The sequence below is a fragment of the Humulus lupulus genome, chromosome 5 (genome assembly GCF_963169125.1).
Source record: "Humulus lupulus chromosome 5, drHumLupu1.1, whole genome shotgun sequence".
NCBI lineage: Eukaryota > Viridiplantae > Streptophyta > Magnoliopsida > Rosales > Cannabaceae > Humulus > Humulus lupulus.
Window position 1 is genome coordinate 150,875,021 of NC_084797.1, and position 22,296 is coordinate 150,897,316.

At 35.3% G+C, this 22,296-nt stretch overlaps 1 protein-coding gene across 5 annotated transcripts in view; it reads left to right on the forward strand.

Moving 5' to 3' along the window:
* The window catches only part of LOC133777748 (uncharacterized), a 49,970-nt gene extending 28,035 nt beyond the window's left edge, over positions 1–21,935 (forward strand). For 2 of the 5 annotated variants that reach the window (XM_062217488.1, XM_062217489.1), the window contains 2 exons: positions 141–2,164; positions 12,289–12,541. In XM_062217488.1, the coding sequence (XP_062073472.1) occupies positions 1,324–2,164; positions 12,289–12,320 (873 nt within the window). In that variant the 5' untranslated portion in view covers positions 141–1,323 and the 3' untranslated portion in view covers positions 12,321–12,541. Of the gene's footprint in view, positions 1–140; positions 2,165–9,271; positions 9,345–12,288; positions 12,542–21,478 lie in introns of those variants that run through there. The other 3 variants (XR_009868795.1, XR_009868793.1, XR_009868794.1) reach the window with 3 other exon arrangements.
* The last annotated feature ends 361 nt before the right edge of the window (positions 21,936–22,296 follow it).

Consider the following 22,296-nt stretch of genomic DNA (forward strand, 5'->3'; position numbering starts at 1 on the left):
CTTTAGTGACTTTTCCAACTGTCACTCCTCTATTTTGGACTGAAAGTCCTGAATGATTATTATGATCATTGTTGATATTATATTCATGCGATATTGTGTTTTCTTACTGGGCTTTGGCTCATGGATGCTATGTGGTGCAGGTAAAGGGAAAGAAAATCTCACCTAGCCTTGAGTGGAGAGCTTAGGTGGTGATGTGTACATATGTGGTCACTTGACCACCACGGCCAAGGAGTTCTCAGAGGAACTAGGGGGTTTACCCTATTTTTGCCGCTTAGGTCGGCGGGTTGTAAATTTATACTGTAATGACCATTTTGAGTTGTAAATTAATAGTAAATGTTTTGATGGGCCCATGAACAGTTTTATGTTTTAAATAAAATATATCCTTTCCTTTTTTACTGTTTTTCCACCTTAACCTGTTAATAACACCTAGAAGCACGTTTTTAACCAAAGAACTCGGGTAGCGAGTTAAATTCACGGTTCAACGTTCACAGTAACTGTCCTGGGGTAACCAGGGCATTACAAAGTATCAGAGCGTGCCAAGGTTAGGGTTCCTGTAGACTGGCTGTGCATGTACACTCACCACTGAAGACAAGCTCGACTCATGGTTTGGTAACTATTTATGTAGTTATATGTATAACTGCTTAAATATAGTATAAATTCTTTACCTGTATACATGAGACACCAAGTTAAACCTGTGCCCTGAATAAAACATCCTTAGCAACCGTGTGCTAAATAGTACTGAAATTTCTGGAACATACTTATTAGTATTGTTGATTGTGAACTATTATGTGATACATGCTAAGTGCTAAATGATATAATCATGTATCTATTTGTATATCTATATGATTGTGGAATATGATAATTATCTGCTTGTTCTTGGATCATAAGGCGACAAGAGGTTTAGTTATTACTACTTGACTGGCCGTATTGACTATTGTTTCAGCAAGGTATAAGTTGATAAGAATGAATTCAGGGCAGACAGATACATTAGCTGGCCAGAGTGATCAAGGCCAAAATAATAATAATAATCAGGGTCAAGAGAATGACCAGAGACAGATTCTACAGCCAGCTCCTGCAAATTGGCAACAGTTATTTAACGATCTGCAGGCTATAGTGTTGAGACAGGGAGAAGAACTTCGCCTCCTGAGACAACAGCAAGCACCTGTAGTAGCTAGTGTATCAGAGGCACCTCCTGTGTCGGTGCCAGCATCTGAGCAGCTGCCTGAGGTTGGTAATAAATGGGAGCCTCTCTATGAAAGGTTCAGGAAGCAGCAACCTCCAGTTTTTGAAGGCAGTGCAGATCATGCCAAGGCAGAGTAATGGATGAGTATGATTACCACCATCCTGGACTTCATGAGGGTGACTAGTAATGAGAGGGTGGCTTGTGCCACTTATATGTTTTGGGAGGATGCCCGAATTTGGTGGGAGGTTATTACCCAAACCAGAAACGTTAATGCCTTGAGTTGGGAAGAGTTTCAGACTCTATTTCACGAGAAATATTATAATGATGCTATTAGGGCGGCAAAGGTTGAGGAATTTATTAGGCTACTTCAGGGAGGTTTGTCAGTGACTGAGTGTGCCTTGAAGTTTGATCGTTTGGCAAAGTTTGCCATGGAGCTGGTGCCCACTGATGGGACCCAGAGGGAGAGATTTCTCCAAGGACTACAGCCAAGATTAGCCCGTGATGTTCGTATTACCACTGTGGCAGGGGTTACTACCTATGCACAGGTGGTCGAGAAGGCACTCACAGCTGAGAGTCCAGAGAACAAGATCTGGCGAGATAGTGCAGTCATAAAGGAGTTCGGGAGGACAGGTCCTCCATTTATGGGTTCTGGTAGGGGTGGAGGCCCCAGTGATCAGAAGAGGAAGGTTCCTGACACCCTCTCAGTTCCAAGTCTTGATAAGTGGCCCCGTGGTGTTTCAATGGGTCGTCCAGGTGGTAATGAAGCCTTGAAGTCTTATCCTGAATGCCCTAGATGCAAGAAGCGTCATTTGGGAGAGTATAGGGCAAGGGCCTGCTTTTCGTGTGGAGCAGTGGGTCATCTTAAGAAGGATTGCCCTAAGGCCAGAAAAGAAGAACCCAGGAAAGCGGACAGCTCGGCCCCAGTTCAAGTGTTCGCATTGGCACAAGCAGAAGCTGAGGCTTCTCCCTCAGTAGTTACAGGTTAGCTTCTTAGTGCTGGAACCCCTTATAATGTATTGATTGATTCTGGTGCTACACATTCTTTTGTTGCTAGTAGAATTATTGATAGACTGTGTAGACCTTGTGATTTTTATGTTGTTGGGTTTGGAACTTTGTTACCCACTGGGGAATTAGTGGTATCCAGCAGATGGGTCAGATCTTTGCCAGCGACAGTGGAGGGCAGAGAGTTGTCAGTGGATTTGATAGAGTTGGTTATGACTGACTTCGATGTGATATTAGGTATGGACTAGTTGGTGAAGTGTTGGGCAACCATTGATTGGAGAAGGAAGATGGTCACATTTGAGCCTAAAGTTGAGGATCATTTTATGTTTGTTGGTACTGTGCATGGACCTCGCATACCTATGATTTCTCTTTTAAGGGCTAAAGATCTATAGCAAGGAGGTTGCGTTGGATTCTTAACCAGTGAGGTTGACACCACTTAGGTTGTGCCAGTGAGACCAGAAGATACCAGATTAGTTTGTGAATTTATGGATGTGTTTCCAGAAGATTTTCCAGGGTTGCCACCACACAGAGAGATAGAGTTCGTGATAGAACTGGCACCAGGGGCGGAGCCAGTGTCTAGAGCAACTTACAGAATGGCCCCAGCTAAGTTGAAAGAATTAAATGTACAGTTGTAAGAACTGTTAGATTTGGGTTTTATCAGACCTAGTTTCTCACCTTGGGATGCACCAGTTCTGTTTGTAAAGAAAAAGGATGGTTCTCTGAGGATGTGCATTGATTACAGAGAACTGAATAAGCTAACAATCAAGAACAAGTATCCTTTGCCAATGATAGATGATCTGTTCGATCAGTTGCAAGGTAAGAAGGTATTCTCAAAGATCGACCTTCGTTCTGGTTATCATCAGTTGAGGGTCAAGGAGGGAGACATACCGAAGACTGCTTTTCGTACCAGGTATGGGCATTATGAGTTCTTAGTTATGTCATTTGGATTGACTAATTCCCCTGCTACTTTTATGGATATGATGAATAGAGTGTTCAAGATTATCTGGACCAGTTTGTGATCGTCTTCATCGATTATATCCTGGTATATTCTCAGTCTGAGTCAGAGCATGAGCAGCATCTGAGGTTGGTTCTATAGAGACTGAGGGAACACAGATTGTTTGCAAAATTCAAGAAATGTGAGTTCTGATTATCTTAGGTACCTTTTCTTGGGCACATTGTCAGTAAGGAGGGGATAAAGGTAGATCCAGCGAAGATTGAGGCGATCAGAGATTGGCCAAGGCCAAAGAATGCTTTTGAGGTTAGAAGTTTCCTTGGATTGGCAGGTTATTGTAGGCGTTTCGTGGAAGGGTTCTTAAAGATTGCTACTGCATTGACTGAGCTGACATGCAAGAATCAGAAATTTGTGTGGTCAGATAAATGTGAGAACAGCTTCCAGGAACTGAAGTAGAGATTGATTACAGCTCCGATTCTGAGTCTTCCAACAGATCAGGAGAAATTTGTGATTTATTGTGATGCTTCTCATCAGGGTTTGGGCTGTGTTTTGATGCTGTCAGAGAAGGTAATTGCTTATGCCTCTCGTCAGTTGAAGGAGTATGAAAAGAGATATCCCACTCATGATTTAGAGTTGGCAGCTGTGGTCTTTGATTTAAAGATATGGAGGCATTATCTTTATGGAGAGAAGTGTGAGATCTATACAGACCACAAGAGCCTGAAATACTTCTTCACGCAAAAGGACTTGAATATGAGACAAAGGCGTTGGCTGGAGTTAGGGAAAGATTATGAGTGTGAGATTTTTTACCATCCAGGAAAAGCCAACGTGGTAGCTGATGCTTTAAGCCGGAAGGGTCCGGGGCAGATTTATAGTACGAGGCTGATAGCCAGAGAGTTAGCAGATGATATGACCAGAGCTGGTATAGAGTTACTGGTGGGCCAGTTGGCTAATATTACGCTACAGTCTACACTATTGGAGAGAATTAAGGAGGGTCTGTTGGGTGATCCACAAGTGATCAAGATCAGAGAGGATGTTTTGGTTGGAGAATCCAGAGATTATTCAGTGTTTGATTTGGGCTTGTTGAGATACAAGGGGCGGATATGTGTTCCATTAGACACTGCTTTGAGGCGAGAGATTCTGGATGAATCTCATACTACACCTTACTCTTTGCATCCAGGCACCACGAAGATGTATCAGGATGTGAGATCGTTGTATTGGTGGCCTAGGATGAAGAGAGATGTAGTGGAATATGTGACTAAGTGCTTGACATGTCAGCAGGTCAAGGCTGAGCATCAGAGGCTGGCAGGGTTATTGCAGCCTCTGGATATCCCGGAGTGGAAATGGGAGGACATCATGATGGATTTCGTGGTGGGGTTACCCAGGACTGTTGGTCAGCATGTTTCTATTTGGGTGATAGTGGATCGATATACCAAGTCAGCGAGCTTCTTGCCAGTGAGGACTACAGATACAGTTGACCAGTATGCAGATCTCTATGTGAGAGAGATCGTGCGCCTCCACGGAGCGCCGAGGTCGATCATGTCATATCGTTACCCCACTTTTACTCCCAAGTTATGGGGGAGTTTATAGAAGGCCATGGGGACGCAATTGAAGTTCAATACTGCTTATCATCCTCAGACATATGGGCAATCTAAGAGGACAATCTAGATATTGGAAGACATGCTGCGAGCATGTATGCTGGACTTTGGTGGATCTTGGAGTAAGTATCTACCTTTGATAGAGTTTTCCTACAACAACAGTTATCAGTCTACCATTGGAGTTGCAACTTATGAGATGTTGTATGGTAGGAAGTGCAGATCTCCCATTCATTGGGATGAGACAGGTGAAAGGAGATACTTAGGTCCTGAGGCAGTTTAGAAGACCAGTGAGGCCATTGAGAAGATTAGAGCTCGGATGCTCGCTTTTCAGAGTAGGTAGAAAAGTTATGCTGATCCCAAGCGCAAGAACGTAGAGTTCCAAGTGGGATACTATGTCTTCCTCAGATTCTCGCCATGGAAAGGGGTGAGAAGGTTTGGGAAGAAGGGTAAGTTGAGCCCTAGATTTGTAGGTCCATTTGAGATCCTGGAGAGGATTGGTCAAGTGGCTTACAAATTGGCCTTGCCTCCGGTGTTGTCAGCCGTGCATAACGTGTTTCATGTTTTAGCTCTTCGAAGGTATGTATCTGATGTGAATCATATTTTGAGCTATGAAGATCTGGAGCTTGAGGCAGATCTCTCCTTTGAAGAACAGCCAGTCCAGATACTTGACAGAAAGGACAAGGTCCTCAGGAATAAGACGATACCTTTGGTTAAGGTGTTGTTGAGGAACAACAAAGTCAAGGAAACGACCTGGGAGCTGGAGTCAGATATGTAGAGTCAGTATCCCGAGTTGTTCTAGTAAATTTCGAGGATGAAATTTCTGTAAGGAGGGGATGGTTGTAATGCCCCGAAATCCCTAATGTGGTTTAATGGCTGGATTAGTAGGCCAGGAGGGCCATAATTGTTTTATTATGCCATTAAATGATTAAATGCATGTTTATGTGAATTATATTATAATATGATGTTAAATGCATGCATGTGGGTCCACATTTGATTATTAGGGCATTTTGGTAATTTGGCCAGTTGAGGGCATATTTGTATAATTTGGTGCATGTTACGATTAATTGTTGAGGTCGCATTAAAATGTGGATTTGTTCGAGCTATTCAACATGAGACGATCTTTGAATATAAACTGTCAGTTTGGTCATAGCAGGTTTAAGTTTGGGGCTCGGGGTGAGTCTCAGGGTAATTTTAATAATTAGAGCGTTGCCGGGAATTAAATGGTAAAGGGATATGAATTATTGGTGTTTGAGAATATCGAGAATACCGGGAATCGGAGGGTGTTAATTATGATTAACGAAATCAGTGGAAAAGGTCAATTTTTCCCTTGGGAGTCTTTAGAAACCTTTATTTGACCTAGGGGTATTTTAGTCTTTTCACCCCTAGGATAGAATTAAGCCATTGAAGGCTGTACAAGGAAGGGAAAAACAGAGCATAGAAAGCACCTTCTCCCATACCTATTTTCTCTCTTTCTCTTCTTGGATTTTTGAGCTTAAGTTGAGGAACCAAGCTTGGGAAATAAGTCTTGAGGGCTTGGGAGGGTGTTCCACCATTGAAGAGCATCATAATCTGAACTTGAGGTAAGTTTCTAGCCATTAAATTCCTGGTTTGCTCTGTTTTAGTTATAGAATTCAGTTGAGATTTCTAGGTTGGTTGATTGGTTTTGCTGGGAGTTTTTGGCTAGGGTTCTTGTGGTTGTGATGCTTGGGACTTGTGGGGGTGGTTCTTGGGTTCATTTGGCACTTAATTTGAGGTTTGGAAGCATTGGAATCAAGTTGTAAATGGGGGAGTCGAAGGGAGAAGATTCAGGGGAAAATCTGGCTGGGTGCAGCGCTACAGCGCCCACAAGGGAGCGCTACCCAGGGTTTGGTTTTGGGCGTTTTGGTTCTGAGATGAGCGTTGGAGCGCTAGTGAGCAGCGCTAGGGCACTACTCTGTTCCTTCAGAATCCCATTTGAGTGTTTTTAAGGGGTTTTGGTTCAGGGTTTCAATCCTTAAGGCCCAGGATCAAATCTACTCACCGTGTGGGTACGTTTCGGGGTCCCAAGAGTGGGGTATAGGTCAAGACCCTTTCTGTAACGCCCTGGTTACCTCTAAGCATTTATAGTGATACAGAAATTTGACTCGCTGACCGAGTCCTTTGGTTAAAAATGTGCATCTAAGTGTTATTAACAGGCTAAGGTGGAAAACCAATAAAAAAGAAATTATATATTTTATTTAAGACATAAAACTGTTCATGGGCCCATCAAAAACATTTTACGAATTATTTACAACTCAAAATGGTCATTACTGTTTCAAATTTACAAAACCGCCGACCTAAGCAGCAAAATAGGTTAAACCCTTTAGTTCCTCTGAGAATTCCTTGGCCGTGGTGGTCAAGCGGCCGCATATGTACACATCACCACCTAAGCTCTCCACTCAAGGCTGGGTGAGCTTTTCTTTCCCTTTACCTGAACCACATAGCACCCATGAGCCAAGGCCAAACAAGAAAACACAATAATGCATATAGATATTAACAACTGATTATTATTATAATCACACAGAGCTTATGGAACTTAAACAGATGAGTGATTCAACACTTGAGGTTTTGGTAAACCATACTGAGTGACTGACAAGCAAGTCACTAACTTAAACATATGAGTGACTGCTGGGTAAGTCACTAGCCTTAACAGATGAGTCACTGATGGGTAAGTCACTAGCTTAAACAGATGAGAGACTGATGAGTAAGTCTCTAACTTAACAGATGAGAGACTGATGAGTAAGTCTCACAAGATCAACACCCACAGCCATGTGACTAAATAGTCACTATGGCTCTAAGTGACTAGCCTTTGGCAAGACAAGCGCTTATAGTATTCATCGAACTTGAGGTCGGTCCGGCATTAACGCTCTTCTGAGTCATTTAATGTAGATGTCGATTAGATCTAATCTTTATTGGCTTGCGTTGAACACGCTAAGGCCATCCTGACTTATGAGTCAGCACTGTGTGACCAGTGCCCAGTACCACTGCCGAACTTGACTAATAAGTCCCAGCTTCACAGTTGATACTAACACCTTTGCCAAATCTGACTAATTAGTCAGTACCATGCACAAGTGAGCAAGATTTGCTAAGCATTCAATAATCAATCCATATCCACATTTAAACATTCAACATGCCTCATGAATAACCATGCATGCCACGTATGGGGTGCAATTTTCTTACCTTTGATTCGAACAAGAATGAATAAAAGAACGACCCTTGAGAACGATCTGACTTTGAGCCCTTTAGCAGTCACCTAGTCATAACCAAATATGGGACACCATCAATAAAATGAACATCAAAGGTTCCCAAACCAAGATCTAGCCTCCGGGACATCAATCCCCACTAATCCGGGTAGTAGGAACCATCCCGAGGCCTAAAACCAAGTTCCCAAGGCCAAAACACTCAAACGGGCTTAAAACCACTCAAGAGCCGCGGCACTAACACCTTGGATCGCGGCCCCCAGACACACCAAGAGCAAGGGTCGCGGCGCCCCATACCCAGGGCCGCAGTGCCCAGCAAGGCCAAAATCTCCCTAGCTGCTTCTTCGAGCTAGGGCCGCGGCGCCCAAGAACAGGGCCGCAGCCCCCAACCCAGAACTAGCCACAACTCGATCTCCTTCATCCCAAACCCTCCAAAAACATACCTAAACACTTCCAAATCCAAAAATCAAAGTTCCCAAGCTTCCCAATGATCCACAACCATCAAATCTCGAGGATCAAACGAACCAAAAACTCAACGATTCACAAAATCCAATTCAAAGCTTAGAAACTCTAAAAACTCAAAACTTAAAACTTAGATTACGTTTGATTACGTTGTTTCTCGTCAAATACTTCGGTCAAGAAGCTTCTAATCTTTCCTAGGATTGCTATGCCTCGATCCTCACTTGATTCCGACTCCTAGAACTTGAGATTCCTTCGAAAATGCCTCGAACGGTAAAATGAACCAACAGGAAAAGAGCAAGGGTTTACTAACGTACGGTTCTATCTGACAAGCTACTTCAAGCTTAAGTAACCTCAAATAAAACCTAAGGCTCGGGGTCCCGAAAACACCCCCGGGGACATTATAGTCAAAACTTCCAGAATTTCCTCCTGATCTCAATAACTCCCAATTTATCATCAAATAACATTCTCATCACTCACTATCCCAATAAAAGACCCCCGTTATGACAAAACTGCTAATTTGAAATATAAGACCGTCTCATGCCGAATAGCTCGAATATATCTCCATAATAATGGAATCTCATTCACAAATCACAATATGCACCAAAATACACAAATATGCCCTCAACGGGCCAAATTTCCAAAATAGCCTAATATTCGAATGTGGACCCACATGCATGCATATAACATCATATTATAATATAATTCACATAAACATGCATATAATCAGTTAATGGCATAATTAAACAGTTATGGCCCTCTCGGCCTACTAATCCAGCCATTAAACTGCATTAGGGATTTCGAGGCATTATACTTTCATTGTTGATTTTCATTAATAGAGATTATATTTGGTTATGACTAGGTGAGCGCTAAAGGACTTAAAGTCAGATCATTCTCAAGGGTCGTTCCTTTATTCATTCTTGCTCGAACCAAAGGTAAGAAAACTGCACCCTGTGTATGACATGCATGGTTATTATTGAGGCATGTTGAGTGTTTAAATGTGGACATGGATTGCATATTAAATGCTATCAGATGTATTATCCTGTGTATGGTACTGACTATTCAGAATCGGCTTTGGTCGCGTATTACTGACCTGAGAGTCAGAAATGGCATAAGCGTCGTGACGATAAAAGATTAGATCTAATCGACATCAGTGTTGAATGACTCTAGGAGCATTAATGCTGGACCGACCCTAAGGTCGATGAAAATTATAAGCGCTTGACTAGTCTAGGACTAGTTACTCAGAGTCAGGGCCAAAGGCCTAGGTGACTGCTTGTCATGTGGCTAGGGAGCGGAATCCCATGGTTGTGACTCTATGGTCATGCGATAGGTTATATTGGTGACTAGTTCATTGAACACCTATCTTGATAAGCTAGTGAAAGGATCACTTATTTGTAAAGCCTAGGTGACCCTATCGTCACATGGCTAATGGGAACAGAACCCACTTTAGTGACTTTTCCAACTGTCACTCCTCTATTTTGGACTAAAAGTCCTAAATGATTATTATGATCAATGTTGATATTATATTTGTAACGCCCTGGATAGCCAAGACCACTACACTGTGTACTTATAAAGGTGCAGAAACTTGCTAATCAAGTCATTAATTTAAAAACGTGTCACTAAACATGTATGAGCTAGGGTTAAAAAGGTTTTGGTCTCAAAAGTTTCATTTCATATAATTAAGTGGTTATATACATGGGATCCCAAAAGAAATAGAGTTTAAAAGTTGGATTACAGACTCCCAAAAATACAGACAACTGTCAGCCATACTAAGGCAAAATGAACAATTTCTGGGTCTCGCGTCCCTGCCTAAACTTCAACCGTGGCGGCTGAACAGCTAGCCATGTACATTCTGCTCACAGAGCTCTCCAAATTAAGGATGATCAAGTTTGCCCTTGCCTTTACCTGCACCACGTAGCACCCGTGAGCAAAGGCCCGGCAAGAAAACATGATGTGCAACCCAACAATAATAACAGATAGTAAATTTACTAATCATGAACTCTCATCAAATAATCCACATTAATCATTCAGCATATATTCAGAATCATGGATGCAATCAATCACTTATAACATTCATATCACATAATAATCAGGGTCGACAACTTAGGATGCACACTCTGTTTACCCCACTGACTTCGACCCTCTTAAACCAAGCTCAGTGCATATTAAGCTGTCCTCGGCTACCAGTGGCCAAGTCGCGTCCTGTGCGCTAGTGTAACCCTTGGCACCCTTAGGTCGTTGGTTCACTAATTAGCTTGCATGGCATAATACCATCTTTTCAACCATACACAATAGGGAACCCTTAGTCCCATTACAGATATTCAACCAGGTGCAGTTTTCTTACCTTTAATCTTTGCGGTTACTGATTATGAGCAACGCTCCTCAAGCACGATCCGTTCCCGAGCCTTAGCTTTTATCACCTAGTCACAACCAAGGTGAAGGATACCATCAAAAAACTTAAATGAGCTTCTAGAAAAAGTTCTAATCTCCGGAACATTGAACTTCACCAAACATGGTAAAAGATTCAATCCCGAGCACCCTAGGTTAAATTCCCATGCCTAGAATCTCAAAATCCCAAAATCCCTAAAGGGCCGCGGCATTAGCCATCCATGCCACGGCATGGCCCCAACCAGAGGCCTCCCAAAGCACAAAAATAGGTCAGGGCCGCGGCCCTACTTAGACCATGTCGCAGCCCGCCCTCCTTCCTCAGCACCCATCAGCTTCGAAGGGCCGCGGCTCACCAAGAACTATGCCGCGACCCGACCCCTTCGAACCCAGAAAAACCTCCATTTTTAACTCTCAAACCTCATGCAAACTCACTCAAAACCACCCCAAATCCACAACTCAATTATCCAAAAACTTCCCACAAGATTCCAACAACACAACCCAGCTGAAACCTAGGCTAGAAACCCATCAAAAACCCATTTCAATTACTAAAACTTTCTAAATTAAAAACACAAAACCCAACCATGAAAACACTATAACTCAGCCATTAAACCTTAGATTAGAGCTTACCTCAGCTACAAAACTACTTCTCTAAGGAGAATCCAAGTCAATTCCCAAGCTTTTCCACCTTAATTCTACCCTTAACATCAAAATTACAATCACGTCATTACTCAGCCAAAAGTTCAAAGTTTCTAACTTCAAAACACAGTTTAATTCTTACCTTAGTTTTGATTAAATGTTCCCTAGATAATCCTTGAGCTAGCCTTTAATTTCCCCTCTGAATTCCTCTTAAATCCCAGCACAAATTCCAGCAATTTCTCCAAAATACTCAGTGTTTTTCCTTGAGAGTGGAGAGAGAGAGAAGCGCTGAGAAAAGAGTCGGTCTTATTTTGTTCTACTATTTTCTGAAATCTTCTTAAGTCTATCCTTAAGCAATCAAGTTAATCCCAAGGCTCAGGGTACCGGAAACGTCCCTGAGGGCAAAATGGTAAAATTCCCCAATATTCCCACCTAGACTTCCTAACCTCGAACATATCTTCAATTATTAATTTTCATAACCCGGTAATCTAAATAACCACCCGATACCTGAAATACCCCTTGACTTGTCCAAAGTCAAGCATTAAGCCCCGTTGCGACTTTCCCGCTATCTAGCTCCCTAGGATCGCCTCAAGTCGTCTGCTACAGATTTACCCACATAATAATGTGGTTCTCACAAGTATAACATTTAATCACATGTATATTCATATAATCATGCAAGCATGATTATCATGTAATCATGCATTAAATCAATAAATTCACGCATAAGCCAATTATGCCCTCCTGGCACACTAATCAAGGCCCTTAAGCCATATTAGTGATTTTGGGTCGTTACAATATTCATGCGATATTGTGTTTTCTTGCTGAGCTTTGGCTCATGGGTGCTATGTGGTGCAGGTAAAGGGCAAGAAAAGCTCACCCAACCTTGAGTTGAGAGCTTAGGTGGTGATGTGTACATATGTGGCCGCTTGACCACCACAGCCAAGGAGTTCTCAGAGGAACTAGGGGGTTTACCCTATTTTTGCCGCTTAGGTCGGCGGGTTGTAAATTTAAACTGTAATGACTATTTTGAGTTGTAAATAACTTGTAAATGTTTTGATGGGCCCATGGACAGTTTTATATTTTAAATAAAATATATCCTTTCCTTTTTTATTGGTTTTCCACCTTAACCTGTTGATAACACCTAGAAGCACGTTTTTAACCAAAGAACTCGGGTAGCGAGTTAAATTCACGGTTCAACGTTCACAGTAACTATCCTGGGGTAACCAGGGAATTACACCCTCTCTCTCTCTCTTTCTCTCTTTCTTTCTTCCTTTCTCTCCTTCTCTCTCTAGCTCACACGACTTCTCCTTTCCTTCTCTCTCTAAAAATCGGCAGCCACAGAAATGAACCTTCAAACTCATCACCCTTCTCCTTTTATTTACCCTAATGGTCTAATTCTAATGCAATGGGAAAATGTAAGTCCCAAATCCCACTTTCCTTTATGTTATTTCTTTTTTTATTTTCTTAAATTAAAAAGAATTATTATAATAAATTAAAAGATGCCAACCATTTATTTAGCCAATTTAGCTAAAATCATCTAATTTTAATTTATTGAATTTGAAAACTAAATGGGAATAAAATCCCTCCTTTTGTCACTCTCCTAGCCGACCACTACTCTCTCTCTCTCCATACTCGGCCATAGTTGGCCTTTGCACACCTCATTCCCCAATTTTTCAACCTATAAAAAATGGGTTCAAATCAACTAATAATCTACCCCTTTATATTTTTTCTTATTTTCTCTTTTTATTTTAACAATAAATAAATAAAAGAAAAAATAATAATATGCATAGATAACTAGTGCATACTCACCATGCAACAATGCACATGCACACACACAAGTGCTCAAGTGCATCTTTACTAACTATACACCTTGGTACATACAACCAAAATTCATGAACTTACAAATTAAAATATTTAAATAAAAAAATTAACAAAATAATTTCACACAATTTCTACCAAACAATTCAAACAATAAAAAAAAATTCAAACACTTAACAATAAAAAAAAAATAAAAGCACAAAATTAATTAAACTAAAAAAAAACTTGGTGCGCTACAATTCTAATTTTAAAGTAAATTATCTGATGTTGTTTATTAGTTCAAAATTTACAGTTCATAATAATTTAAATTTTGGTATTTTTTATGTTTTGATTTATACATAATACATGGTGATAGTTTTCAAATTAAATACTTTTTTTCTAATTTTCTTTTAGAAAAAATTCTAAATTAAAACTATGAATCTAAAAAGTATATTTGATCAAATTTTAATTATTTAATTTAATTTTTTTAAAAGTAAAAAAAAGTTATATATAAATATATATATTATAATTAATGACTAGAACAATTAAAATAAGTAATTTCTCATTACAAAAACTAAACGACAAAATGATAAATATGTATATTTATGTCTTATGTCACTATTACATGTATGTTTGGATAAATAAAATACAATAAATGACAAAATAAATAATTAATAAAAGAAAGAAAAGAATAAATTTAAACACATAAATATTTTTCGGTTATAGTTTTGAAAAGATAATTGATAGAGTAATTTAAATACTTTAATATAAAATTTTAAAATATGTGATGAGAAATTATTATAGCTCATTTATTACTTTTTATTTTTATTTCTAATTTATTTATCTTATTTAGATGACTTTATTATTGTTTTTTTGAATTTATTTGCCTTATTTAGATGATTGTAAAACTAACGGTGTTAGAAAACAATAAAAATAAATATAAAGATATTTGTGCACCTCACATTTGTAAAACTAATGGTGTTAAATCTAACGGAAACTAACAATTTCTGTTAAACTCACATTTATAATATAAATAAATATAAAGATACTAAGGAATATAGTCACTGATAATTCTACAAAATAGAGTTATTTTACCACAATTTATAAAGTCATTAGTGTTAAGTTCTTAAGTTTTTGATTAATTTATCAAGTATTTAAGTAATTTTGAATTTATTAGTCTTATTATGATTTTATATAATTTTGTGTGTTTTTATAATTATTTTGTTATAGTTCAATTATTTGAATTATTGTTGTTAAGTTAGAAGTAAAAAAAATGCATTTTTATTGATCTTAAATATGAAATTAAATTAAGTTTTAATTAGTATTTTCAAAGAATTAATATGATTTATTTTATAATTAAAAATATTTAATTATGATTTAATTTATGTTTATTTTGTAGAGAAATTGTTGCATTTTTTCTCTTGAAAAACAAGAAAAATAAAGAAAGAAGTGGCATTTTCAAGGAAAAGAAAGAACAAATGGCAAATCTAAAAACAAAAGCTTCAGCCCAGCCCAAGCTACAATACCGCGGGTACTATTCCCGATGCAGTACCAGGCCCAAAAGCCACCAACCACTTGTTTTGGCTCTCTTGAGCCCAACAAATGTTTTATTGTCCCATTGTCCCCTTATGTCCAAAAATATCACTTTTTTTACCCAACTTCTCTACACATTTTACTACAAAATTTATCATTACACACTAAAAAATTTACCCCTACATGTCATATTATTCTTCATTTAAAATTTAATTTAATCAATTTAATTCATTTAAATTGATTATTTTAAGTACTTTTTGGCTATAAATAAGGGATTTGAAGACCATTTTTTTAAGAGGAGGTTGAGACTACAAAATTTCTACACTTTCAAGACCACTCCATTCTCTTCATTTTTTTTTTTTTTTTTTTGTCATTTTTTTCTATGAGTTCTTAGAGAAAATTTTGGGGGGTTCCTCCTCCAAATTTTCCTATTTATGTTTGTAATTTCTATTCTAGTTATGTGCTTCTAATCTTTTTCATAAGATTATTAAGATCATGATGAAGCAACTTGTAACTAGGTAATATTTATGTTGTATGTTGATTTCCCTTGTAATGCAACAAAGTTTATGGATTTTTCTTCTTCATATTTGTTTTTCATCTTTAATATCTCATATTTTGGATTGTTAGATAATATTGCACTTTGTTCTTCATTTTGCAAAACATAATATTCTTTATGTAAGATGTGTCATTAAATTATACACATTCAATGCTTAGAACAAAAATATTATGTTTTGCCTTATAAATAATGTTATTTGATTTTTTTTTTTGTTTCATTAGGTTGATTCGCATTAAATACTTTGAAATTATATTTTTTTGAAAAGTGAAGAAAAATCCTATCTTTTTAGAAATAATTTGTGCTTAAAATTATAAATCTATTTGAAAAATGATAGTTTGACTTATTTTAACTATCACTAAAACTTGGGAATCAATATACTAATAAGTATTATTAAACTTACATTTTGTGGATTCTAGTATCTTAATAATCTTTCTTTTACAACATATTTTCAAATCATAATTGGTTTATTTTTATCCTCTTAAATAGCTTTACTTTAAATCTTTTATTTTATGTTCATGACACTAAATCTCATCAATCTTTGGAGCTATGTTAGAATTTATTAATTTTGTTTTAAAATAGTTTTCTTTTTTATTTTAGACAACTCTTTTGGGTTCGACCTCGTGCTTATACGAACACTATATTTCATATACGATTCGTGCGGTTGCGAGTTATAAATATTTAAAACATACCCATGTTGGGTCCATCAAGTTTTTGGCACCGTTGTCGGGGAGTTGCAAGAAAAGAAACAAAATTTTTTCTCAAGGTTAGTGAACTCTTCTACTAGTTATTTAATTTTTTTGCACTTACAAAATTATAAAAATATATATATTTATATAAAACTTAAAAAATATATAAGAAGAAAATTTGGAACGGTTCTACCACCCATTAAAAAATAATAATAATAATAATAATAATAATAATAATAACTTACTTATATATTTATGTTTATTTTTTTTAATTGACGTCATTTGTGCCTCCTTTCTATCTTTTTAAGTTTTATAGTTGATGGCACTTGTGCCTCCTAATTTTGTTGTAACTTTGTTGTAATTTTTATTTCTTTTATATCTTTGTTAGTTGACGGCACTTGTGCCTCCTAACATTTGTTGTAATTTTCTTTATTTATCTTGTTGTTATATTTTTGTGCAAATTTCTAGTTGATGGCAATTTTGCATCCTAGCTAGTTGATGGAATTTGTGCGTCCTAGTTTTTTTTTTTTTTGTCGTATTGTTATTAGCTGTTGGCACTTGTGCCTCCTAACTCTTATTTTCATTGTTTATGTTATCTTAATTTTACTTTTTTTTTCCTTAATTATTGTGTTTAGTACTATTCTTAATTTCATAAAAAAAAATCTCTTGAAATGGATCTTTTTAATTATAGTTAGAATTATGAGTACAAGTATTATGAGCGCTCAAATTTAAATTATGGAGAAACATAATGATATGTATGATATACATGAATCCTTTGATATCTCATTTGCCCACACCTATAATCCAAATTTTTCATAGAGCCATACCCAGTCTCCAATAAATCAAGGGCATGAATTCAACATGCATAATCAAAGCCATGCCCAATCCGACCTATCATAACCCATTCAACAAGAAACGAGCCCATCTTTAGAGGATACCCTACAACATTTCATGCAATCAACCTACCAAATCTTACAAGCTCAGTCTCAGTCAATCTCAAAAATTGAGACAATAGTAGGACAACTTGCAATTGTTATAGAGTTGGAAAAACAAGTTTAACCCAACCAACCCATTCACAATCCAAATAGTCAAATCGAAAGTGAAAAAGAGAATGAAGTTGTTGAAAACTTGTAATATACATTCAACCTCCTAATGAAACAAAAGAGTTTGATGAAATAATTTTCGAGGCTCATGAGGAAAATGAAAAATATATAATTATATATCAAGAGCCCATAATTGAACAAATGTGTATATTTACTCAAAATAAAAAGGAGTCTAATCTAGATATGCAATTTTCGTATTTCATTGATATTCCATCAAAATTGTATATTTATAATTTTCTTGTAGGTGTGATGTTATCAATTATTATTTATGGCATTTGCATCAAAGTCATAACTCACCCTACAAATGAAATTCTACATCATCGATTGGGTGTAGGATAAAAGAAATATATTTATAGTCGAGCTAAAGACTATAAACTAAAGCGATTTGTGGGAGGCAACCCATACTTTAATGTTTCATTTTATATTTCACTTTTGTTGTGTGTGTTTTGTTTCATGTTTTTTCAAAAGTTTGAAGAAAACTTCTTGCTCAAAAAGAAAAGAAGAGAAGAAGACAAAATAGTCAAATCAAGGAAGCATACATCAAAGGGAGTAATTCTTAATTTTTTCCATTTATTAAACATTGAGGACAATGTTTCATTTAAGTTTGGGGGTAGTGTGTATGTGTTTTTTTTTCTTTGTGTTTATGTATTTTTCTTAGTGTTTATGCATGTTTTTCGTTTGTTGTAAAATGTCAAAAAAAAAATTGGTGATAGTTTTCATGTCCAACTAAAAACCTTAACTAAGTTTAATTGTAGTTCTTTAAGAATATGAATAGTTTTTAAGGTTTGTTTTTAATTATTGGGTCAAGTTTTCTAAGTTTTTTATTTTTATATATATTTTTCATAATAGAACACTTCTATTTCTTATAAGTTTATATGAAAAATAATATTGCTCAATTCTTCTTAGAAATCAAGATTGATCATTTGATAAGCTTAATCTATATTCACAAAAAAATTTAGAACTATTTTCTTTTTGCAATTCTTGAGGAAATACTTATGATGTCACCAATAAAAGTGTTATCCAAAGAATAGGCGTGGATGACATTGCAGACATTTTTAACACGTGCCTGACACCTGGCAGAAGTTCTGTTCGACCGTCGACCAGTGATGTTCCCCTGACGTAGCATCTGGGTCTTATATACGACCAGCTTGGTCGTATACTCCGTATGATTTGAGAAGATCTTATGCAATTATAACGATATCTGAGATTATCTCCCACAGTTCCTGAGTATCCGATTATTTAGGAAATAATATCTGTAACAAATTCGTGTAATCCTCCTTGAGCCTATAAATAGAGAGAAATAGCTCAAGGAATGGACTTTTGGCTGATTTAAGTTTATACTTACAAGATAATTAGAGCTATTATCTTATGATTGTATTATTCATCTCTCTCAGGCCTGTGAAACTCAGAGAACCCTAGTTCTTTGATCACTCCTTTGAGAGCTAATATCAATAATAGCTTAAGTGGATGTAGGTCATTACCCTTTCGTGGGGCTGAACCACTATAATTTGTTGTGTCCTTTACTGTTTTTTCCATTAGATCTATTTCAATATATTTATTCACATCAAGCATTTGACTCCATGTCAGTTGACCAAATGGAGGGTCCAAAAAGAAAATTTGTATGTTTTAATTTTCTTTTGCTTGAGGACTAGCAAAACTTTAAGTATGGGGGTGTGATAACTCTACAAAATAGAGTTCTTTTACCACTATTTATAAGCTAATTAGTGTTAAGTTCTTAAGTTTTTTATTAATTTATTAAATTTTTAAGTAATTTTGAATTTTTAGTCTTATCATGATTTTATATATTTTTGTGTGTTTTTATAGTTATTTTGTTGTAGTTCAATTATTTCATTTATTGTTGTTAAGTTAGAAGTAAAAAAATGCATTTTTATTGATCTTAAATGTGAAATTAAATTGAGTTTTAATTAGTATTTTCAAATAATTAATATGATTTATTTTATAATCGAAAATATTTAATTATAATTTAATTTATGTTTATTTTGTTGATAATTTGTTGCATTTTTGCTCTTGAAAAGCAAGAAAAATGAAGAAAGAAGTGTCATTTTCAAGAAAAAGAAAGAAAAACTGGCAAATCTAAAAACAAAAGCTTCAGCCTAGCCCAAGCTACAGTACCGCAGGTACTATTCATGCTACAGTACCAGGCTCAAAAGCCACCAACCACTTGTTTTGGCTCTCTTGAGCTCAACAAATGTTTTATTGTCCCCTTATGTCCAAAAATGCCACTTTTTTTACCTAACTTTTCTACACATTTTATTACAAAATTCATCATTACACTCTAAAATTTACCCTTACATGTCATATTATTCTTCATTTAAAATTTAATTTAATCAATTTAAATTGATTATTTTAAGCACTTTTTTTTGCTATAAATAAGGAATTTGAAGACCATTTTTTAAGAGGAGGTTGACACTACAAAATTTCTACACTTTCAAGACAACTCAATTCTCTTTATCTTTTCTTCTTTTTGATCATTTTTTTCTATGAGTTTTTAGAGGAAAATTTTGGGGGTTCCTCCTCCAAATTTTCCTATTTATGTTTGTAATTTTTTGTTTGTAATTTATATTCTAGTTATGTGCTTCTAATCTTTTTCATAAGATTATTAAGATCATGATGAAGCAACTTGTAACTAGGTAATATTTATGTTGTATGTTGATTTCCCTTGTAATGCAACAAAGTTTATGGATTTTTCTTCTTCATATTTGTCTTTCATCTTTAATATCTCATATTTTGGATTGTTAGATAATATTACACTTTGTTCTTCATTTTGCAAAACATAATATTCTTTATGTAAGATGTGTCATTAAATTATACACATCCAATGCTTAGAACAAAAATATTATGTTTTGCCTTATAAATAATGTTATTTGATTTTTTTTTTGTTTCATTAGGTTGATTCGCATTAAATACTTTGAAATTATATTTTTTTGAAAAGTGAAGAAAAATCCTATCTTTTTAGAAATAATTTGTGCTTAAAATTATAAATCTATTTGAAAAATGATAGTTTGACTTATTTTAACTATCACTAAAACTTGGGAATCAATATACTAATAAGTATTATTAAACTTACATTTTGTGGATTCTAGTATCTTAATAATCTTTCTTTTACAACGTATTTTCAAATCATAATTGGTTTATTTTTATCCTCTTAAATAGCTTTACTTTAAATCTTTTATTTTATGTTCATGACACTAAATCTCATCAATCTTTGGAGCTATGTTAGAATTTATTAATTTTGTTTTAAAATAGTTTTCTTTTTTATTTTAGACAACTCTTTTGGGTTCGACCTCGTGCTTATACGAATACTATATTTCATATACGATTCGTGCGGTTGCGAGTTATAAATATTTAAAACATACTCATGTTGGATCCATCAGTCGCGCTTCTTGCGATTTTATAATAACAAAAAACTACATATATTTAAAGAACTTTTATATTTATCTGGTTAATTATAATTTTTTAGAAAAAGAATATAATATGATTGAAGAAATTATAATTTTTTTAATAATAAAAAGTTATAACTTTTATATACATTTTGTAATTTCTCAAATTTTTAATGCTATGTTTGTGTAATTCACCTAAAATTATATATATACATACACATATATATTAACTCATTACTTAAAATTATCTCAAAAATCATTTCTTTCCTTCAATTTGCTAATACTTTTTCTAATTCTTATACAAAACATATGAGGAACTATACATAATATCACTTTTTTTCTCTTTTATCTTATAGGATTAGTAGAAAAGATAAATGATAACATAACAAAAATAAATTTATATTATAGTGTCTTAATTTTCTTGATTATCTTAAATTTATTAACATGATAAAGCATCTATATGATTTTTTATATGCTTCTTCAAAGATTGTGACATGACTTTTTAAAAATTAGGTGATACAATATATATATATACATTCTTGTTACATTATATATTATAACTTTTTTTTTCAATATACAATATAGAATTTGCTAATTTAAGTACTTTAAAAATATATATTACAAAAATATTATAAATATAAATAATATATTAAATATTGATATAAATTTGATGAAGGCAAAAATTATAACTAATTAAGCAATATTGGATTAATCAATCACCTATATAAGAAAAAAAAATATTAATTTTTATACAAATCAAAAGTAAATAAAAGAATACCTTATTTATAAACTACAAGTATAATGCCTACAATGTTTGTAAACCATGTGAGATTTTTACAATAAATCATTACTTAACTGATAAATGTGTTTTAGACTCATTTTAGTGTATCTTTTTAGGTAGTGTTTTAGTCAATTAGGTTTATTTTGTTCTATTTTACGCTTGTTATGGTTTGTTTTTATGTTTTGAAGGACTCGAGACACTTTGGAACGAAAAGATGTCAAAATCGATAAAAAGACGAAAATCTGGCGAAAATGGTGATTAGAAGCAAGTAGCGCGATCGCGCTACACAGTGCCCCGACTGCGCTAGGTGTTTGGAAAGCGAGGACTTCTGCATATTTTTAATGAAGGGCAATTTGGTCATTTCACCTGGGGAGATCGTAGGGTTTTGTATTTTAATGCAATTTTCAACGTAAAACCCTAATTATGCCTAATTGGAACTAGGAGAAGATAGCTGGAGACTTTTGGAGAAACATTGGACCAATTAAAGTTTTTCTTTTCTTTATTTTTCTTTTCATCTTTAGTTTATGTTGATTGTTAGTTTTATGGATTTGAATAGTATGAATATGAACTAAATCTAGTTTTAGGGTTTTTAATTGAGTCTCTTGAAACTCTTCTATGAATTAATGAAATTTTATGTTTTGTTCTTCTTATTTGAGATCTTTTCAATTTATGCTTAATGCTTGTGATTTATTGGCCATTTATTACATGGTATATATGAATTTATTTCAAAATCTGAAAGGTGAGATTCAAACATGCTATAATTGATTAGACATAGATTTCAATACCGAACCAAAGTATCAATATGGTTTATGTAGCTTATAAGGGGGTGTTTGGTATGGGGGTTTGGTTTGGTGGGAATGGGAATGGAAATGGAAATGTCAAATCTAACCCATATTTGGTAAATTTATTTTTAATGGCTTGGGGGCTTGTGCTTCCAAGTGAGTCCCATTTTTTAGCTTGATTTGAGGGTAATCTTAACTCCTTTAAACACTTGAGTTTCACATTC